We start from the raw sequence: 19,504 nt of genomic DNA, 5'->3' as shown, positions 1-19,504 counted from the left end.
ATTTCACTATTTTTGTCAGTGGCATTTTTATTGAGTGTTATTTTTGGTATTATGAATCATTTAAAGAGTCATCAGACACTAAATGACCGTCAGTTCAATGTGTCCAGAGTTCAATTTAAAACACTGTACACAGTGCAATCTTGTTTGAAAGAGGTTTTAAAGTTCATACTCATATTTGTATTTATAACTTATAATAACTAACTATAACTAACCCTAACCCTAATCTACATCACTTCATGGTCACTTTTACAATTCTGGGTTCAGTTAATTGCATTTTGGAAAATGAAACAATATTTAAATTCAAAATGTGGACAGCAGCATGGGGCTAATAGGCAAATGGTGAAGTCACATAGAATTATGAATTGAATCAACAGTCATAATGTTATTTATAAGATATTTACATGATGTTGTAAGTTAAACCGTAAAACAATTTAAAATACCAAATAATTAGATGCATCTGTATTTCCTTCTTTGCTACTGATGCTAATACTGGTGCTAACTAATACTCCTGACAAAAAAAATAGAATATATTGATGAGTGAATAAATAAACTCTGTAGATGAGTGACGACTCTCGTCTGCAGCTGCTTCCTGTCGGACGGTGAATCTGTCCGTAGCAACCAACACTACAGTTTAAAAGGATATGTAGTTCACACAAAAATAAACCGTATTTAAACAAAACTATAACTTCTTGACTTGAAAAATGATCTTTTAAATTGACAAACATCAGTGTGACTCACGGCACAACTCAAATCTTTCTGGAAGCTGCCGAACATGTATAAAATATTTAAATATAAATATAATTTTGATTTTGCCATTTTGATCTCACTTATGTTAAAGCACAATACATGCATTTTATTAAATCTTGGTGTCAATTTGGGCTTTGGCCTTGGAATCGATCATTTTTACTACTTTCCACCAGATTGACTCATTTTGACCATATTCAGCATATAGAGAAAAAACATGTGATTTATACACACAATCCATACACACAAGCATGAACTGCTTCAAATGAATCTAAACATGGGTCATCTTGAATCACATCAAAGATGAGACATGACAAACTCATCACAAAAAAAGATTATTTGGGCTGGGTATCATTTCAAAATTGTTGATACCAGTACCCTTAACACGATACTGATACCAACTGAGTACTTTATTCGATACTTAAAAAAACAAAAAAAACAACCAGTTGCGTAAATGTCACCACTCTTCCCCATTCAAAAGAGATTTAATCCATTTTAACCAATCAAACAGCTTGATCTGGGTACAAAAAGAACAGATTGCAGGTATCGTTTGACAGGCGCAGTTTGGATACTAGCCTACTTGGTACCAGGTTGGCATTTAAGGGGTTAAAATATATTTATATATAATATTTAGAAATCAGTTAGTGTTTGATATCAATAATTAGGTCAGATGTAGGGAAAGAAATCTGCCCAATGAAAGTAGAATATAATAATGTATAATATTTTTATATCTTTTAAAGAGCACAAAGTGATGTGAACCAGCCCTGAGGCTCTGCTGTTTACTGTAGATTTACTAATAATAACACAACAATAACTGCTGCTGTTATACAATAACACACCACCAAGTCTTTGTTTCAGACAGACACACTGATGATTAACTCTGACTCTGCTGACTTTATCAAATGATTTATGCCTTTTTTATCGTTATAGTTATTATTTTAGTTGAGAGGAAGAGGCGGAAAGAGGAGCTCATCAGGCGACGTGGTGACGTGATGACGTCAGTGTACGTGCTGTTGGCGCCGGGCAGATGCAGTCAGAGGTGAGTGTCCTGCTGCGGAGCTAGCCGTCCTCAGAGCGGCCCGGGACCGCCGTTTGTCCCCCACCGAGGCCTCCGTTTACCGGCTTCTCTCTATAAAACAGTCGGAGCGGTGCTCCGGTCCTCCAGGAGGCTGTTATCGGCCGGGGACCTGGAGACGAGAGATGTTTTTAGCGGGAGTTAGCCATTAGCTGTTAGCTGGAGAGCTAACGGCTAACAGAGCTAACGGCTAACAGAGCTAACAGCTAACAGGGTTGAACACAGCAGCATCATTACTGCAGTTTAATGTGATAAAACTTCAAGTTTTCAGTTCTTACATGTACTAAAGTACTCCAGCTGAGTTTGAGGAGGTAGATTTTGAGTTCAGCTTCTAGTTTAATGGACTTTACTTCAGTTTACAGTTTATTAAACCTGTTTCAGTCATTTAAAGTCTTCACAGCTTCTTGGACTTCCATAACATACTTTATATATTTAATATATGCATATATTGTTTATTGTTTATTGCATCCTTTGGATCCCCATTAGTCTTCATAGAGATGAAGACTATTCTTCCTGGGGTCCACATTAAATCAAACAATTATTACACAATTACATCATTACAGCATTTACAAAGATAATAACATGAAGTCATTCATCCAACATGATTAATATGTATATTAACATGATTATAATATAAATTAAGTAGTACAAGGTATGATTACAAAAAGAGTTACATGATTATAGAAGAGTATACGAGGTAAGCATAAATTTTACCATGACGTTCAATGCAGATGTATTAACATATTTGAGTTAAACTTAAAGTCATGGAAAAAAATATTAGACCTTTGTTTTCTTAAATTTCTTGTTCATTTTATTGCATGGTACAATTAAAGGTAGGGCTGGGCGATATATCGATATTAAAGATATTGATATATATTTTTAAATGTGATATTGAATTAGACCATATCGCATATGTCGATATAGTTCAGATTTGCACTGTGATCCTTGCTCAAGGCAAGCTGCGGCTTTTATTTAAGATATTTTTTTTATCTAAATGTGCATTTTATGGATCTTAGATTCTTTTTAAAAAAGGTGCTCCTGTTGTTATACAGTATTTATGTTCACTTAAATAAACGGTTTTAATGAAAGTGTTGGTGACATGTCATATTTGACTTTGACTGAACATTTGCTCTCACTTTGCGATAAAAATATCGGGATATATGTCATGTATCGTTCAGCCTAAATGTATCGGGATATGACTTTTGGTCCATATTGCTTTTATCGCTTTTGGTCTATGGTTTTCTTGATAATAACCAAAATCATACACAATAAAACCATGGAAAATGTCTGGATATCAGCTCTTAAATTAAACTCTTATCAGCTACTTTTGTTGTTATCATTTTAATTCTCCAAACAAATGTACCTTTAGTTGTACCAGGTATTAAAATGAACAAGAAATTGAAGAAAACATGGGTCTAATCATTGTTTCCATGACTGTATGTATATAAGCTGCAGTAAGTTATTACAAAGTACTTCAACAAGTACTTCACACATTCTAAAACAATTTCTGTAACCAGTGTAAGGTTCTTCTATTTCTACTTCAGATCAAAGGCTTTAAAGATCAATAAGCTTGATAAAATATAACACCTCTCAGTGAAAACAGACACCAGGAAACAGTTCAGAATACGTTCTATAACAATCCAGAAGCTCAGTGGTGGTTCAGAGGAAACCCTGCAGATTATCTGTGACACACTTTACATTCAGATCCAGATCTCAGATTATGACTCATGATTTAAATTGAAACTTCACATTATGAAGCAGTTTTCTAAGATTTGTACGCCCCCTCAGAATCACACAAACTCATAATCGAGTGTTCGATATTACGAGTCTTTAGAAATCATCAAAGCTTAATTTTCTTAAATAGATATTAGTTCCTTTTGGATCATATTTGTCATATTTGATTGTAAATATATCAGATAAACAGTTTGTTTACTCTCGTGTTGCTGCTGATAGTGTGGAGTTCATTTCCATGTTATTGTGACAATGAAGCCATTCATATGATGAATAACTACAAACATAATAAATACCATCATTTGAAAAGCTAGAGAGCTGATACTGAACCAAACAGGAAGTGAATGCAGGTTGGGCTTATGATGGGTCATCATCTTCTGGACACAACTTCACCTCAAACCAACTGCACCGCTGCTGAAATTGAAATGGCTTTAGGCTGGACAGTCCAGCATTTAAATATCCTGTCCGGCTGCAGGTGCAGCCTTGAGCCGGACACTCATTTGTCCTCCTTTTGAGAAAATAACAAAAAAGGTCTGCCTTTTGACACGTTACCTTGTTAGTTTAATACTTATTGGCTAAAAATGTGTGTCAAAAAAGCTGTCTCAAAATAAGTAATGTCATTGGTTACATTTTCCTGTTGACCTATCAACACATGGCTAATTTGAATATTCAAATGAGCCATGTGTTGATTTGCCACAACACCTGCTCAGGTGCAGTTGCTACTACCAGGCTGTCAATCAAGCTCTCAACTGCTGAAAGTCTGAAAATGCCAAAGCAAAAGACCTCCTTTAACCCGGAATGGGCAAGAGAACACGGGTTTGTTACAAAAAGTAAGAGGGATAAGTTTCTTTATTTTTGTACATTATGTCGAAGCGATGTAGATTTGAGCAGCAAAGGCAAAGCAGCTATCAGAGACATGCTAGCACTAACAAGCATCGAGCTAATCGGAGCTAAACCTGCTTGCGTGTGCTGTGTATGCAAAGTGTCCTCCTTTTTGATGTGAAAGAAATGGCCTCCCTACCAGGCGGTCAGGGGTCCACATACACTGTTGCATATGCCGTTTGTTAGCCGAGAGCTAACATTAGTTAACAGTTAAACTTGTTTGAATCATACTAAACTGTGACTTACTGTTTTGATAACTTACTGTCGCTAAACGCATGCCGCTTTCAAAATAAGATCGCAGTGTTAACAGAATTGACCACAGAATTTAAAAGAAGACTGTCAAAATAAGATAAGCCTTAAATAAAACATACAAGGACCCTTATTCTCCTTTAGAATAATTCTTAAAATATGCAATGATCAAATTTGCGCTGCAGATCCCCCCTCCAGACCCCCCTAGCCAGCTATTTTTCCAGGAGCCACATGTGGCTCTTCAGGCCGTCTGCATTGGCTCTCTTTGGCTGTGAGAAAAAAAATTATACAAAATAAAATGGTTATTTCTTTACATTTATTTTCTTTATTTATCATTGGTGTAAGCCCAAAGCTATTTGTATTTTTCAATTGTAAAAATTGAATTGAAAAGCATTAAAAAAATGTTTTCACATTTTAGTCAACTCAAATGTGCATCATAGCTTATGAAAGTCTACACCCTGCCGCTTTAAGCTCTAAATTTTGTCAACTTCAAGGGTAGCTTTGAGTTTTCCATAACTAGGCTAGCTTTCAATTCCAAATTGGCACTTGGGTTTTCTACATTATGACAATATCATATTAATGAATGCTGAACATATTTAGGGTGTGTTTTACTCACTTTCTGTCTTCCCCACAACGTTATTCCTCTCTCCTACAGCGTCCATCACATGTACATGCACATGGTAAATTATGCAAATTAGGCGATGACGTCATTTATCGACTTCTAGGCAATAGCTACTTTCCTTACTAAGGAGTTGGCAACACTGCTCATGGCCACGAACACAGAAGCACTGCTGCTGAAAAAAATTCTAGGGGAAACACCGGGGTCCGGTTCTTATGATCCATCGGAGCAGCTGATGTGGGTTTAAAGAGCCTCTGCTGGAACACAGCGTGAAGTCTAGACTCTTACTGAAACTGCTACTACATTCATAATAATAAAGTGTAGGTTTTATACAGCGCTGGAGCAAATGTCTTTGTTTCCTAACAACAGGATCAAATGGTTGGTCTGTTATTATTATTATTATTATTAGTGACTGGCGTTTGGAAGAAACCTGCCAACTCAGTATCTATAACGTTAACCATCAATTAATCCATTAATGGCTATGTTTTTATACTCCAGTATGTATAAAAACATGCATACATGGGCAGAATAAAAGAAAGCCTGTTTTGATAACGATGCTTTTATTTTATTATTATTATTTTAGACATCAAGGAGTTCAATGTTTTATGTTTTAGCCCCAAACAGCCACAAGGTTAGTTTTCACAGTAATCTTCATATTTAAATGTGTTTTGTGTTTAAATAAGTTTTGGATCAAATTAAACTCAGTAATTCATGCTAGCAAGGTTTGATACAGTAAGCTAGCTTTGCTCAAATTATTACTGCAACTTAATTCTGAGCTCATTGGCTGATTGACATACAGCCTCAACGTGTTTCAGTTCAGTGATACTGATCCCAGTCAGCAGTGGCGGTTCTAGACCAGTTTAACTGTGGGGGCTAAGCAAGGGCCAGTGTTTAATCAGAGGGGCACATTAAAAAACGTCAAAGATGATATTTAAGCATTCAAAACCTTTATTTTAGCTTATTTAAAAATCTAATTTAAGTATATTTGGAAGATACAAATACATTGATTGAAACAATGAGACTTACCAACAATAACAATTATTTTTGTACGACAATGACATTTCCCATTTTTGTGCAGAATTACTTTTTTTTATTTTGAAAGTGCAGTACAGTGACAATTATCTTTTTTTTATATTTACACAAGCTTTTATTGCACAATTAAGCCTGGGAAGATAACAAATTTTGCTGGACGATATATTGTCCCACAAATTATTGCCGATAAACGATATTATTGTCAACATGATAATATATCATAATAATGCACACCCTTTCAAATACAATACACTTTTATTTCTCAGTGTTTTTTACCATTGTAATTTTAAGAACGTTTAAATATCCTAAATAAATAAAACAAACATTTTTTTTTTTAAAGGGCAGCATTTATTTTGAGATGTAGCAAACTCCACTTTCTGTGAGCGCACAGCGTTTATATTTACTTTGTCGACCAGTGTTGACTGTCGGGACGAAGGCTCTGCATCTCCAGGTGCAGAGCCTATTATAAATTGATCATTTTATTATTAATTTGACACAGGGGCCAAGGGCTTCTTCACGGGGGGAGTGGCCCCTGGAGGCCCCTGTGTAGAACCGCCACTGCCAGTCAGAGATAAAATTAACAACAAAAATACACAGATCGATTAAAAATTCCACGAGACTGACCAAATTCTTAAGGACCACTATTGGATCGATTGATTAATTATTCCCATCCCATTATCATTATCATCGTGGTGTTCTAACTAGAACCGTGTGTTTCCAGCTTTGGCCTCATGTTCTGTTGTCTCACCTGATATTCTCTGACGACACAATTTCTGTTTCTTCAAAGCATCAAATTGATTTCATATTTGAGTATAATTTATTAGTAGATATATTTCCACTCATACTGTACTTTTCATCGTTTCACCAAACGTTTAGCAAGCAGCACCAGACACAACTAACATCAAATTATTTCAGCTTTCCCCAAAATAAATGACTTTGAATCTGGATAACACTTTTCTTTTGGTAAAATGTAATTTTATGTATGGGCCAGTGACAAATAAGGGTTGGCAAGATGTTAAATGGTGTAACCACAAAAGAGTTATAAATATTAAACTTTTTCCACCTACAGTGTATTTCAGTGGACTTATACATATATTTACTTCATTTTAAAAAACATATTTCTGAGTATTTATACATTTATACATTTCGTCCATATTGAGCAGAACTTATTCTTAAAACAACCATTTTTTTCTAAAGTTATGACAAATTATGTAAAATTAGTTTTATACCATAATGATGCAATGTAAACGCGGATTGTATTTTTTTCTCATTTTAGTTCACTTTCGTTTTCCTGTATATAGATATAGATATCAGATTTTTATGACGAAAAAAAATACTGGTTACACCAACTGACAATGGGTTAGATCACGTCAAAATTACGGAAGCCCTGAACCGCAAGTGAAGACATTTTTTTTTTAGATGTTATCTTGTTATTTCGAGATCATATCTCGTTATTTCAAGATAATATCTCATTATTTCGAGATAACACACCTATGTAAAAAAAAATATAATTAAAAAAAAAAAAAAATTTTTACTCTCAGATATTATCTCGTTATTTCGAGATACTAAGTCGTTATTTCGAGATAACACTTAGTATCTCGAAATAACGAGATAATATCTGAGAGTAAAAAAAAAAAAAATTAATTTTTTTTTTTCATAGGTGTGTTATCTCGAAATAACGAGATATTATCTCGTAATTACGAGATATTATCTCGAAATAATGAGATAATATCTGAAGAAAAAAAAATTTTGGAAGATTTTTTTTTTTTTTAATTCTTATTTTTTTTTTTACATATGTGTATTATCTCGAAATAATGAGATATTATCTTGAAATAGCGAGATATGATCTCGAAATAACAAGATAACATCTCAAAAAAAATTTTCTTCACTTGCGGTTCAGGGCTTCTGTAGAAAATAAAGCTGCACAGCAACAAATGTTGATTTAGAATTTAAACATTATGAATAAAGCTCTGATTTATCATTAATATAAATTAGGATTATCAGCAGTTAAACTAGCTGATTATTGTGAACATTTGGCCTCATGTCTGTGTACGACATGTAATATGTAATGTCATATTCCAGTGAGTGATGAGAGATGTAATGTATCTTCTATTCCTCAGTGATGGTGAGAACCTGGTGGAGCTCTCCTCTCCTCAGAGATTACCTCGTCTCTAATTACACTGTGATTGATGATTAACTGAACTACAGCTGCTTCAATTAACACCACAGAGTCACTTCTCCCTCAGTTAATCCTCTAATACCAGATGAAAGCTGCCCTGCTCTATATTACATATATATATTTATACGTGTTGGACCAGAGGAGCCGTCACAATGAAACAAAATTAAAAAGCTTAATTTCTGTTTCACTGCCACAGTGTTGTAACGGTACAGCTGTATTATCTATTTACAGTAGAGATAAACAGAGTTCATCAGAGAAAATCCAAATAATCTAAATATAATAAAAGTACATCCTGTTTTTATATTTTAAAAACAGTTCTCCCAAAAATATGTATTCCATTAGAACAGATACTTTATTATTATGACTCATTTTATAGTAATTACTGATTTTTGTATTTTATCATGCAACTATTTGTTATTTAGTTTGTTTTTTTAAAGCAGAAGTTGTTCATCGTTGCAGGATTGAAGTAGCAAACAGAGCTCAGGTTTAATATCCTGGGATAATTAGATGTTGCCTGTTTTTACGACTATATTGTCTGATATCACAAAAACAACAGGAGATATTACAGGACGGCCACAACCCATCCCGTTCAAATATGAAGTTCCAGATATAATTAGATACACATTTCTGTATAAAATATCTAAATATGGAGCCAATGGAAGAACTGGAAACCTGATTTATTCTACTTCCTGTCAAAGAGAGTAACAGTGGTCTCTGTGGTCTAAATAAAATGTTATTGTTGTTTTTAATAGTTATGAAATAGATGCATAAAATAGAAGCTAACACTTCTTCTGTTAAAATGCTCACAGAATAATAATAAAAAATGAAAGGCCCCAAATTATTAAATGACTAAACCTTTAATATGTTTATGGTAATTTATTAACGTGAAAACAGAACGAATTAGGTTTCTGGTACAGATCGGGTAGAGACGCTCCCACACAATACATTTATCACACAGTTTAATAATACTTTGAATAATTAATTTTGGGTTTTTTTTTGTCTTTTGTGTTTTTTCCTCTTTTAAGTGGTTTACTTTTTTTATTTTAAATTGAGTGCTGAAATAATGTCAGGATCTTAACATCTACTAATAGATATTAGAGTTGATCAGTGATTAACCAAACTAATAAATATTATTTGATTAGTGATGAACCAAACTAATAAACATTAGGGTAACGCTTTATAATAAGGTCCTTAATAACCATTAATTAACAAGTAATAAGGCATTGTTCTTGCTTTAGATCTGGTAGTTGCAAAAAGCATAGTTAACTTATAGTTAACTTATAATAGATGAGCAATAAAGTATATTATAATATCAATAAGCAAACAAAATAAGATTAATAAAGGCATGGCAAAGACATAATGGGTGGGTTATGGGTGTTTGTAATGCCATTATTAACACTTATATAAGCTTATAGACTGACTGACTGACTGACTGACTGACTGACTGACTGACTGACTGACTGACTGACTTTATTTATCCATCCATCCATCCCAAACTGGGAAATTACAGTGTAGCAGCAGCATTACACACAGAGACAATAACAACACAATTAAATAAAAAGAACAACCTAGGCATACTTCAAGCAATAAAATATAAAAATACAATAAAATACAATAAAAAATAAAGTGTCTAAAGAAGGAGTATGTATTAAGGAGTAGAATAGAATTCCAGTGCAGAATAAATATGAATATACAGTATACAAATGCTATGAAACAAATAAGGTGCAATGAACAGTGTGCATAAAAAACACATAAAGTGCATAGACAGTATGTAATGAACCAGACTATTATTTGTTATTGTACAAACACACAGTAATGTTAATAAGCATCTTGTAAGGACTTACAAGGGCCTTATTAGTTGTTAATTAATGGTTATTACAAGGACCTTAATATAAAGCGTTACCAATATTAGAGTTGATCAGTGATGAACCAAACTAATAAACATTAGAGTTTATCGGTGATGAACCAAGCTAATAACTATTAGTCTGTGATGGATGAGGTCATCATCGCCCACATCGTCATGTCATCATCAGACATGAAGAAGCAGAAAAACATTTCCAGAAGAGTTTCCAGGTTGTGACTCAGCCTGACTTCAGCTGTTAACCCTTCGCCGGCTGCAGCGGGGGATCCCCTGCGGGGGAAACATGACATTAACCCTTCGTGTTCCATGTTTGAAGCAGTGGGCGAGGAAAGGTGTCTAGGTGAGATGAGTCTGCAGGCTGGAATCCCCCGCCGTGGTTACAGGGACTCTTAAAGGTGGAATGATCGATTTCACATTTACTAACAAACTTCCTGTCAGCGCGCCCATGGTCCGGCTCTGTGATTCCAGTTCCGACTGTAATGGACGGTTTCTGTTTTCACTTGTATCTGCTCCTTTCATTCCTCCATCTGAACTCTTCTACCGCTCTGACTGTGTCTCTATTTTCCTCGTCGTCAGGTTTCACTGCGTCATTCTGTTCATGGACTTTTATTTTGTCATTTTCCGACTTCGGCTTTGAAATTGTCTCTTTTTCCCTGACTTTATTTATAGTTTATCACCTTTCATCGTTATTTATTGACATTTTATCATTCCCACTCTGTCTGTAGAAAAGGCAGAAAGTCCCCCAACATACAGGTATTATTTATTAAATAATGTGTCACACTTTCTGTAAATACCTCCGCAACTTTTTGACTTTATAGACTTAAGAAATTTAAGAAATCTAGTTTTATTTGTTTATTTGAATCATTGTGTTGGAAGGAAAAGGACAATATTACCTCCAAATTAAAGAGATAATCTGTCCCATTAAAACAAAGTGAATTGAATGTGATAACAGAGATCCAGATGCTTGTTTTGTCTCTAATGAGAGAAGTTAAAGAGATGAACTCATGTTTATAATGTTTGTCAGAGCTGACCCCGTCCACAGTTTTTCTTGCTAAAGGTCAGACAGAATCGAACCATCTCCTCCACACGTCCACATGTCATTATTCACGTTATTCACATTATTTTGGCAGCATTCAGGGAATAGATTGGGCCGTTTGAGCACAATGGGCGACATTATGCTTCTGTTTCCAATCAGATTGTATTTTTGACACATTTGCACATTTAACCTGTGCAGTGCGGCGCGCGGTATCTGCCCTGCAGCACAGCTCATTTCCTCCTCCTGATATGAGTGGCATTAGCGAGCTGCAGGGAGCAGATATTGACTGATTGAGCAGTCTGTGGGCGCCGCTGAGTGCTGCAGCTGCATTAGCTCCCATTGTGGGCAGCTAAATGGAGACAGACTGGAAATCACTGGGAGGGAATTCAGTAGAAGGACAGAAAGATGTCCACTTCCTCCTCATCATAATGGACTCTTCTCTATCAGGACACGCTGCGCTGCATACATTCAGATTCACTGCGGTTTGTGTCTGCAGAGTTAACTTTCTGCAACAATAGTTCCCATTTCCAGTCTGACAGAAGACAGATCAGCTCTGCTTATTGACTGCATTCGCAGGATAAATCCTGCACACAAAGGACACATTACTGTGGGACCCTCAGGTGTCTCCTGGACCCCCTGAGGGTCCCGGACCTCAGTTTGGAAACCACTGGTTTATAATGTTCAAGCTGACGTCTGTAAATATTTAGTTCAGTGGAAAGGTTTAAAACGAAACAGATTAAGTTTCCTGCTGAAGACAAAATAAATATTAATGATTAGTTCATCATCAAAATAAACTAACTTCCTGTTAAGTAATTTGTCAAATAATGATGAATCAGCCCTGTATCCCTAAAAAATACGTTCTCATCAAATAAAACTGCTTCTTCAGTGACGTGAGAGAAATGTATTTTCTCCCGTCGCATCTTAAACACGTGGTTAAAGGTGTGAACAGAAACAAAACAGCAAGCTTTGGTTTCTAAAAATGAAAAGTTTGTCTTTATGACTAAAAACAAAAGCCAACACAGCCACATCCCCTTTTAAAGTATTAAATTGTCATTAATTATCTATCAAACCAAAAACTTGTGAAATAAAATAACCTTTATTTTAAATCCATAAAGAATTCTTTACAAACAGTTCTGTGATATTGAAATTCTTTAAGCAGAGAGAAGTTGCTTTAAACATCTAGTTGTATTTTGTTTCCAACACAACAGGATGTGGACACAGACTGAGATATTGATCAGATAAATACTGTTTACAACTAAAGATTATAGTTATTATCCGAGTGTGCCAAAGATTCAAATTTAAGAAACTTTATTTGGATCTTTTTAGGTATTTTTGCTTTAAAATGACTTAAATCATTTTTTAAATAGTTAATTATTACACAGTTATTTTCCATACAAAGTGTTTATGTTTTAAAAGGCCCCAGATGTATATTAATCCATGAAAGCAATATACTGAATAAATAATGTGCAGTAGAGAATATGATGGACCTGTCTCCTGTGGTTCAGGGCTCGCAGCCCAGCGTTCTCCTGGTCGAGGCGTTCTACGGCGGCTCACACAAACAGCTGATCGACCTGCTGCAGCAGAACGTCCACGGCTGCTCCGTCTACACGCTGCCCGCCAAAAAATGGCACTGGAGGGCAAGAACGGCCGCGCTGTACTTCAGCCACACCATCCCCACCTGTCCATCATACAGGTAAGACCATCCCCACCTGTCCATCATACAGGTAAGACCATCCCCACCTGTCCATCATACAGATAAGACCATCCCCACCTGTCCACCATGCAGGTAAGACCATCCCCACCTGTCCATCATACAGGTAAGACCATCCCCACCTGTCCGTCATACAGGTAAGACCATCCCCACCTGTCCATCATACAGGTCATCCCCACCTGTCCATCATACAGACCATCCCCACCTGTCCATCCTTCAGACCATCCCCACCTGTCAATCATACAGACCATCCCCACCTGTCCATCCTTCAGACCATCCCCACCTGTCAATCATACAGACCATCCCCACCTGTCCATCAAACTGGTGAGACTTAGACAGACCATCCCCACCTGTCCATCATACAGGCCATCCCCACCTGTCCATCCTACAGACCATCCCCACCTGTCCATCCTTCAGGCCATCCCCACCTCTCCATCCTTCAGACCATCCCCACCTGTCCATCCTTCAGGCCATCCCCACCTGTCCATCCTTCAGGCCATCCCCACCTGTCCATCCTTCAGACCATTCCCACCTGTCCATCATACAGGCCATCCGCACCTGTCCATCATACAGGCCATCCCCACCTGTCCATCATACAGGCCATCCCCACCTGTCCATCATACAGGCCATCCCCACCTGTCCATCATACAGGTCATCCCCACCTGTCCATCCTTCAACCATCCCCACCTGTCCATCATACAGGCCATCCCCACCTGTCCATCATACAGGCCATCCCCACTTGTCCATCATGCAGGCCATCCCCACCTGTCCATCATACAGGCCATCCCCACCTGTCCATCATACAGGCCATCCCCACCTGTCCATCATGCAGGCCATCCCCACCTGTCCATCATGCAGGCCATCCCCACCTGTCCATCATACAAGCCATCCCCACCTGTCCATCATACAAGCCATCCCCACCTGTCCATCATACAGGCCATCCCCACCTGTCCATCATGCAGGCCATCCCCACCTGTCCATCATGCAGGCCATCCCCACCTGTCCATCCTTCAAGCCATCCCCACCTGTCCATCCTTCGGACCACCCCCACCTGTCCATCATACAGGCCATCCCCACCTGTCCATCATGCAGGCCATCCCCACCTGTCCATCCTTCAGACCATCCCCACCTGTCCATCCTTCGGACCACCCCCACCTGTCCATCATACAGGCCATCCCCACCTGTCCATCATACAGGCCATCCCCACCTGTCCATCATACAGGCCATCCCCACCTGTCCATCATACATACCATCCCCACCTGTCCATCCTTCGGACCACCCCCACCTGTCCATCATACAGACAAGACTCAGACCATCCCCACCTGTCCATCATACAGGTGAGACTCAGACAGACCATCCCCACAGAAAACATGTTTATTGGTGACAGCTGTGACCGGAGGCTTTAACTGGTCTGTCTCTCCATCCGTCTTGTTTCTGTGGAACCTCAGGAACTGGAGGGAATCTCTGGTGTGGCAGGTGTCAGATCTGTGCAGAGCACCGGAACATATCACCATCAAGATTCACTCTATGGTTTCTGTTAGAAATACTAATGTTTATTACACAGAGCTACCTGTAAGCTCTCAGAGTCCTTCATATTCATAAGGGTTAACGTTCGTTCAGATAAACATCAGAATCATCTGTGTAGATCTGATTGTATCCGGACTAAAGGTCGTACAGACCTAATGCACCACTTTTGATCTGTGATGATAATCAAATGGAGACAGCTTGTTCTCTGCAGGTTGTTTCACACTGACTAATCCTCACATTGTGTTTTTAAAAGGGCATCATGCACAAACATGATTCATTGTTTCACTGCGCTGCCCTTTGATTTCCTTCCTCTACTGTTATCACGCCTCAAAAGTTCTTATTTAAAGTTTTTTCAGTCACAGTCACTATTTCTGCAGTTTTATCTTCTGTCAGCGATTAGATGAAGTGTTTAATGACGAGATGGATTCTTCTTTTTCAGTTTCAGTTTCACACCATAAAACACAACTCAGTATGAAGCTGATCAGCACCACAGGAGGAGGTTAAACCAGAAGAGTCCTCTCTGAGTCCACATGGACTTATTCAGTTAGTCCTGAACGTCAGGCTCTAAATAGGAAGTCCTCTCACACTATTCTTGGCACTGAAAAGAGTAAAAATAGAGGAGACTCATCTGGTTTGAGTCAGAGGGATTCCTGCTCTTCACCACAGGCCTGAAACAACCCGAGCAGGGCCAGGAAATCAGTCTAATCCAGGTCTGAGAGGCTCATGGAGAAACCACATCAAAGACAAGGGGGGCGTGTGGGTGATGGGAGTCCAGGTCTGATGGGGGACCGGGTCACTTAGGGAGACCCAGAGCTTCAAAGACCCAGAGCTCAGAGTTCAGATGAGGGAGTTAATGTTAAATCAGCAGCAGCAGAGGATCACCCACAGGGAAGACCTGCACAGAGCTGCTTAAATCAGGTCTCCCTCAGGTCTGCTTCAGGTCTCCTTCAGGCCTTGTTCAGTTCTCCTTCAGGTCTCCTTCAAGCCTTTCCATCAGGCCTCCTTCAGGTCTCCTTCAGGCCTCCTTCGGGTCTCTTTCAGGTCTCCTTCAGGCCTTGTTAAGGTCTCCTTCAGGCCTCCTTCAAGCCTTTCCATCAGGCCTCCTTCAAGCCTCATTCAGGCCTCCTTCAGGTCTCCTTCAGGTCTCTTTCAGGTCTCCTTCAGGCCTTGTTCAGGTCTCCTTCAGGCCTCCTTCAAGCCTTTCCATCAGGCCTCCTTAAAGCCTCCTTCGGGCCTCCTTCAGGTCTCCTTCAGGCCTCCTTCAAGCCTCCTTCAGGCCTCCTTCAGGTCTCCTTCAGGCCTCCTTCAAGCCTCCTTCAGGCCTCCTTCAGGCCTCCTTCAAGCCTCCTTCAGGTCTCCTTCAGGTCTCTTTCAGGCCTCCTTCAGGCCTTGTTCAGTTCTCCTTCAGGCCTCCTTCAGGCCTCCTTCAGGCCTGATTCCTGTGTCCTCTCATCACTTTGTTCTGGTTTGGTCATTACTGATGACCTGTCAGATTTTTTTGATTTCTTGGATGGACCTGAACTTGACTAATTGAATAATTTTTGATTGCAGATTCCTCCACATTTGTTCCTTCGTGTTTGCTGTAATTTTTGGATCAAAGTCACTTTAGTCAAAAAGTTTTATGTTAAAAATTAAAATCAGTTCCTGATATCAACTGAGTAAAACAGGACCCAGTATAGAGCCCTGTGGGACGGCAGTTACACCGTCAGCTTTGTAGTTTCTAAACCTCTGAAGGTTTTTTTGAATACATATATATAACATATTCAGATATCTGTCGACTTTAAGACCAACAAGTCACGAGTCAGAACAACAAGTCGAAGCTGTTTCTCATGGGGTCGATGTGAGACAGTGGTGCAGATGTTTGATTTGAAACTAATGAAAATAATCTGCTGTCTGTGGACCTCCATGTTGAGTCCAGATGTTGAGTCTCAGCAGGTCTCTGACACCAGGTCCAGACTGCCTACAGATGTTTGTCTGCAGCTTAATATTTGTTTGTGTCCCCAGAGTCCTTTTCAGCAGCTCGGTCCTGAACCTGTGTGAGCTGGTGGCTCTCAGACCAGATCTGGCCAGGCTCAAGAAGGTCCTGTACTTCCATGAGAACCAGTTGGTTTATCCGGTCCGCAAAGACCAGGACCGGGACTTCCAGTACGGATACAACCAGGTCCTCTCATGGTAAAAACCACACACTGGAACATTTATTAGTACTAAACTACTAAAGTACTAAAAGTTTATATCATTCATCAGTTTTATCATTTAATCCGCTGGTGGTTTTTACTGAATGAGCAGATCGTATGTTAATTTAATAACATTTTATGACTAAACATGTCACAGACAAAAACCTGCTTATAAAAAGACTTAAATGCTCAATATTATATATATATGTATATATATATATACACAGATAAAAATATAATCCAGCTGATAAAACATGAAATGTTGTAATGAATGAGAGTTGTTAATATTCAAATGACTTATTTATGTCTGTCAGTCTAAAGATGAACCCTGAAGCAGCATGAACTCACTGTTGGTTTCCAGCGTCTGATTGGTTAACGAGCTGCTCCGACACCATTGGTTAATTAGCTGCTGTGACAGTGAGGTGGTCTGTTGTCATTAATCAGACGTCTGCAGTAACGAGCAGAAGAGTGATTGTTGTTGATCTTTGGGGCAGCACGTCAATAAGTCAGAGTCGGCTAACGTTGTTACTGAAACATCCAATAACAGCCGATCATTAGGAGAGATCCAAGACACATTACTGCTGGCCTGTAATTAAAACAACACACACACACACACTCAGAATACAGCTCTGACTCTTTACAGGCTGATCGATCAGCTGATAGCAGCCTGTTGATCATTAATCAACACAAACAGCAGATTTACACTGTAAAATGTTGTTCTGTTGTTGTTATTGTAATAGTTACAGATTTATTTCATTTCATTTATGATGATTTACAGCAAAAATGTGTCTATCCAGTAAAGGTCGCTAATATACGTTCCATTAGCCAGCTAGTTGTGGTGTTAGCCAGCTGGTTGTAGCGTTAGCCAGCTGGTTGTAGCCTTAGCCAGCTTGTTGTAGCGTTAGCCAGCTTGTTGTAGCGTTAGCCAGCTTGTTGTAGCCTTAGCCAGCTGGTTGTAGCGTTAGCCAGCTGGTTGTAGCCTTAGCCAGCTGGTTGTAGCGTTAGCCAGCTAGTTGTAGCGTTAGCCAGCTGGTTGTAGCGTTAGCCAGCTGGTTGTAGCGTTAGCCAGCTGGTTGTAGCCTTAGCCAGCTTGTTGTAGCGTTAGCCAGCTGGTTGTACCAATAGCCAGCTGGTTGTACCAATAGCCAGCTGGTTGTAGTGTTAGCCAGCTGGTTGTAGCGTTAGCCAGCTAGTTGTACCAATAGCCAGCTGGTTGTAGCGTTCGCCAGCCGATTGTATCGTTAGCCAGCCGGTTTTAGCTTTAGCTAGCCGGTTGTATCGTTAGCCAGCTAGCTGCAGCGTTAGCTACCTTTGAGCTAACTAAGCTATGTTGTTTTCCGGCAGCCTGGTGGCGGACGTGGTGGTCTTTAACTCCGTCTTCAACATGGACTCCTTCCTGTCCTCCATTTCGCCCTTCATGAAGAAGATCCCGGACCACAGACCCAGAGACCTGGACCTGCTGATCCGGCCCAAGTGTGTGGTCCTGAACTACCCGGTCCAGTTCCCCGACGTCAGCAGGTTGGTGTCATTAAAGATCCCAAACAAAACAACAATAAATAACAACAGTTAATTATTTCTGATGTTTTTTAAACCGACTGAATGTAGTTAAAGAACAGTTTGAATGTTTGGTAGGTGAAAAGCTTTTTTCTAATGCGATAAAGATGTTATAAAGTGTGAATCTGCTGCTGACAGTATTATTAATCTCCCTGTGTTTCTGTTAAATGAGCAGCAGCTGTTTTTAAACATCACACACTCTGACAGGTCACTGGTTGGACCAGGACCCCCCAGCACATTCCTAGTCCTGGTCCTGGTCTTAAAATTAATCAATATGTGAAGCAATATAAAATGAAAGAAGTCACATGAACTTTATTGTTCTGATCTTCACGGCAGGAAGTATCAGTTCAAACCAGACTGAAATTAATTATAATAATATAATGAACAACATATTTAATTTAGTTTAAAGAGATTCTCAGAGATGATTCTCAGATCTGCTATGCTGCGGTGCGTTCAGGTGAAGAACCAGTGGAGCTGCAGAATGAGTCTGTGTGTGTACATATATATATGTGTCTATATATATATATATATATATATATATATATATATATGTATGTATATATTTCGTTAGGATGCAGCAGTAACAGAGTTTGAATGGCAAGTTCAAGCCAGAGTTATCAGATTTTCTGTGGATGTGAACTGAGGGAGCAGCGGTCCGCTGACTCTGCAGTTTCCGAGGTCACTTGTCTAAAGCTGAGCGTCCTCTGGGCCAAACTCCGCCATGCTGATGCAGGGACGCCTCCGGCTGATCAGCAGGGTCAACGACTGCACACAGGAACTGCATGAATGAATAGTTTGTGTTTAGCTTTCAGCAGATCTCAGGAGCCTGCAGCACCTTTAAGGCCTGCACAGTATTTGTCATTGTTTTAGATTGTGGCAATAATAATAAACATACATTTGCATAGAGAAAGCATATTGGCCCACAAGTCTGGTGATAAGAGAGTTAAAAACCTGAAAAATATCCCTTTAAGGTCCAGTAAGAACAGATAAAAAAAGTGCGATTAAATATCTTAATCGATTGGCCCTGATTAATATATAAAGATATATGTATATAATGTGTAGTATAAGATGTCTGGGCCTATATATATAATAATATAATTAATTAATCGAAATTAGTTGCATTTTAATCG

The 19,504-nt window shown here is 38.8% G+C and overlaps 1 protein-coding gene across 3 annotated transcripts in view; it reads left to right on the top strand.

Annotated features, from left to right (window-relative positions):
• The first annotated feature begins 1,762 nt into the window (after nt 1-1,762).
• Nucleotides 1,763-19,504, top strand: part of gtdc1 (glycosyltransferase-like domain containing 1) — a 32,913-nt gene continuing 15,171 nt past the window's right edge. Inside the window, exons 1-4 of one of the 3 annotated variants that reach the window (XM_059343341.1) lie at nt 1,763-1,783; nt 12,914-13,101; nt 16,651-16,818; nt 18,165-18,338. In XM_059343341.1, coding sequence (XP_059199324.1) covers nt 1,772-1,783; nt 12,914-13,101; nt 16,651-16,818; nt 18,165-18,338 — 542 coding nt within the window. In that variant the 5' untranslated portion in view covers nt 1,763-1,771. Of the gene's footprint in view, nt 1,784-12,811; nt 13,102-14,433; nt 14,457-16,650; nt 16,819-18,164; nt 18,339-19,504 lie in introns of those variants that run through there. The other 2 variants (XM_059343340.1, XM_059343343.1) reach the window with 2 other exon arrangements.

This window comes from Centropristis striata, chromosome 10 (genome assembly GCF_030273125.1).
Source record: "Centropristis striata isolate RG_2023a ecotype Rhode Island chromosome 10, C.striata_1.0, whole genome shotgun sequence".
Classification (NCBI taxonomy): Eukaryota; Metazoa; Chordata; class Actinopteri; order Perciformes; family Serranidae; genus Centropristis; species Centropristis striata.
This window is presented reverse-complemented; position numbering and strand designations above follow the sequence as displayed.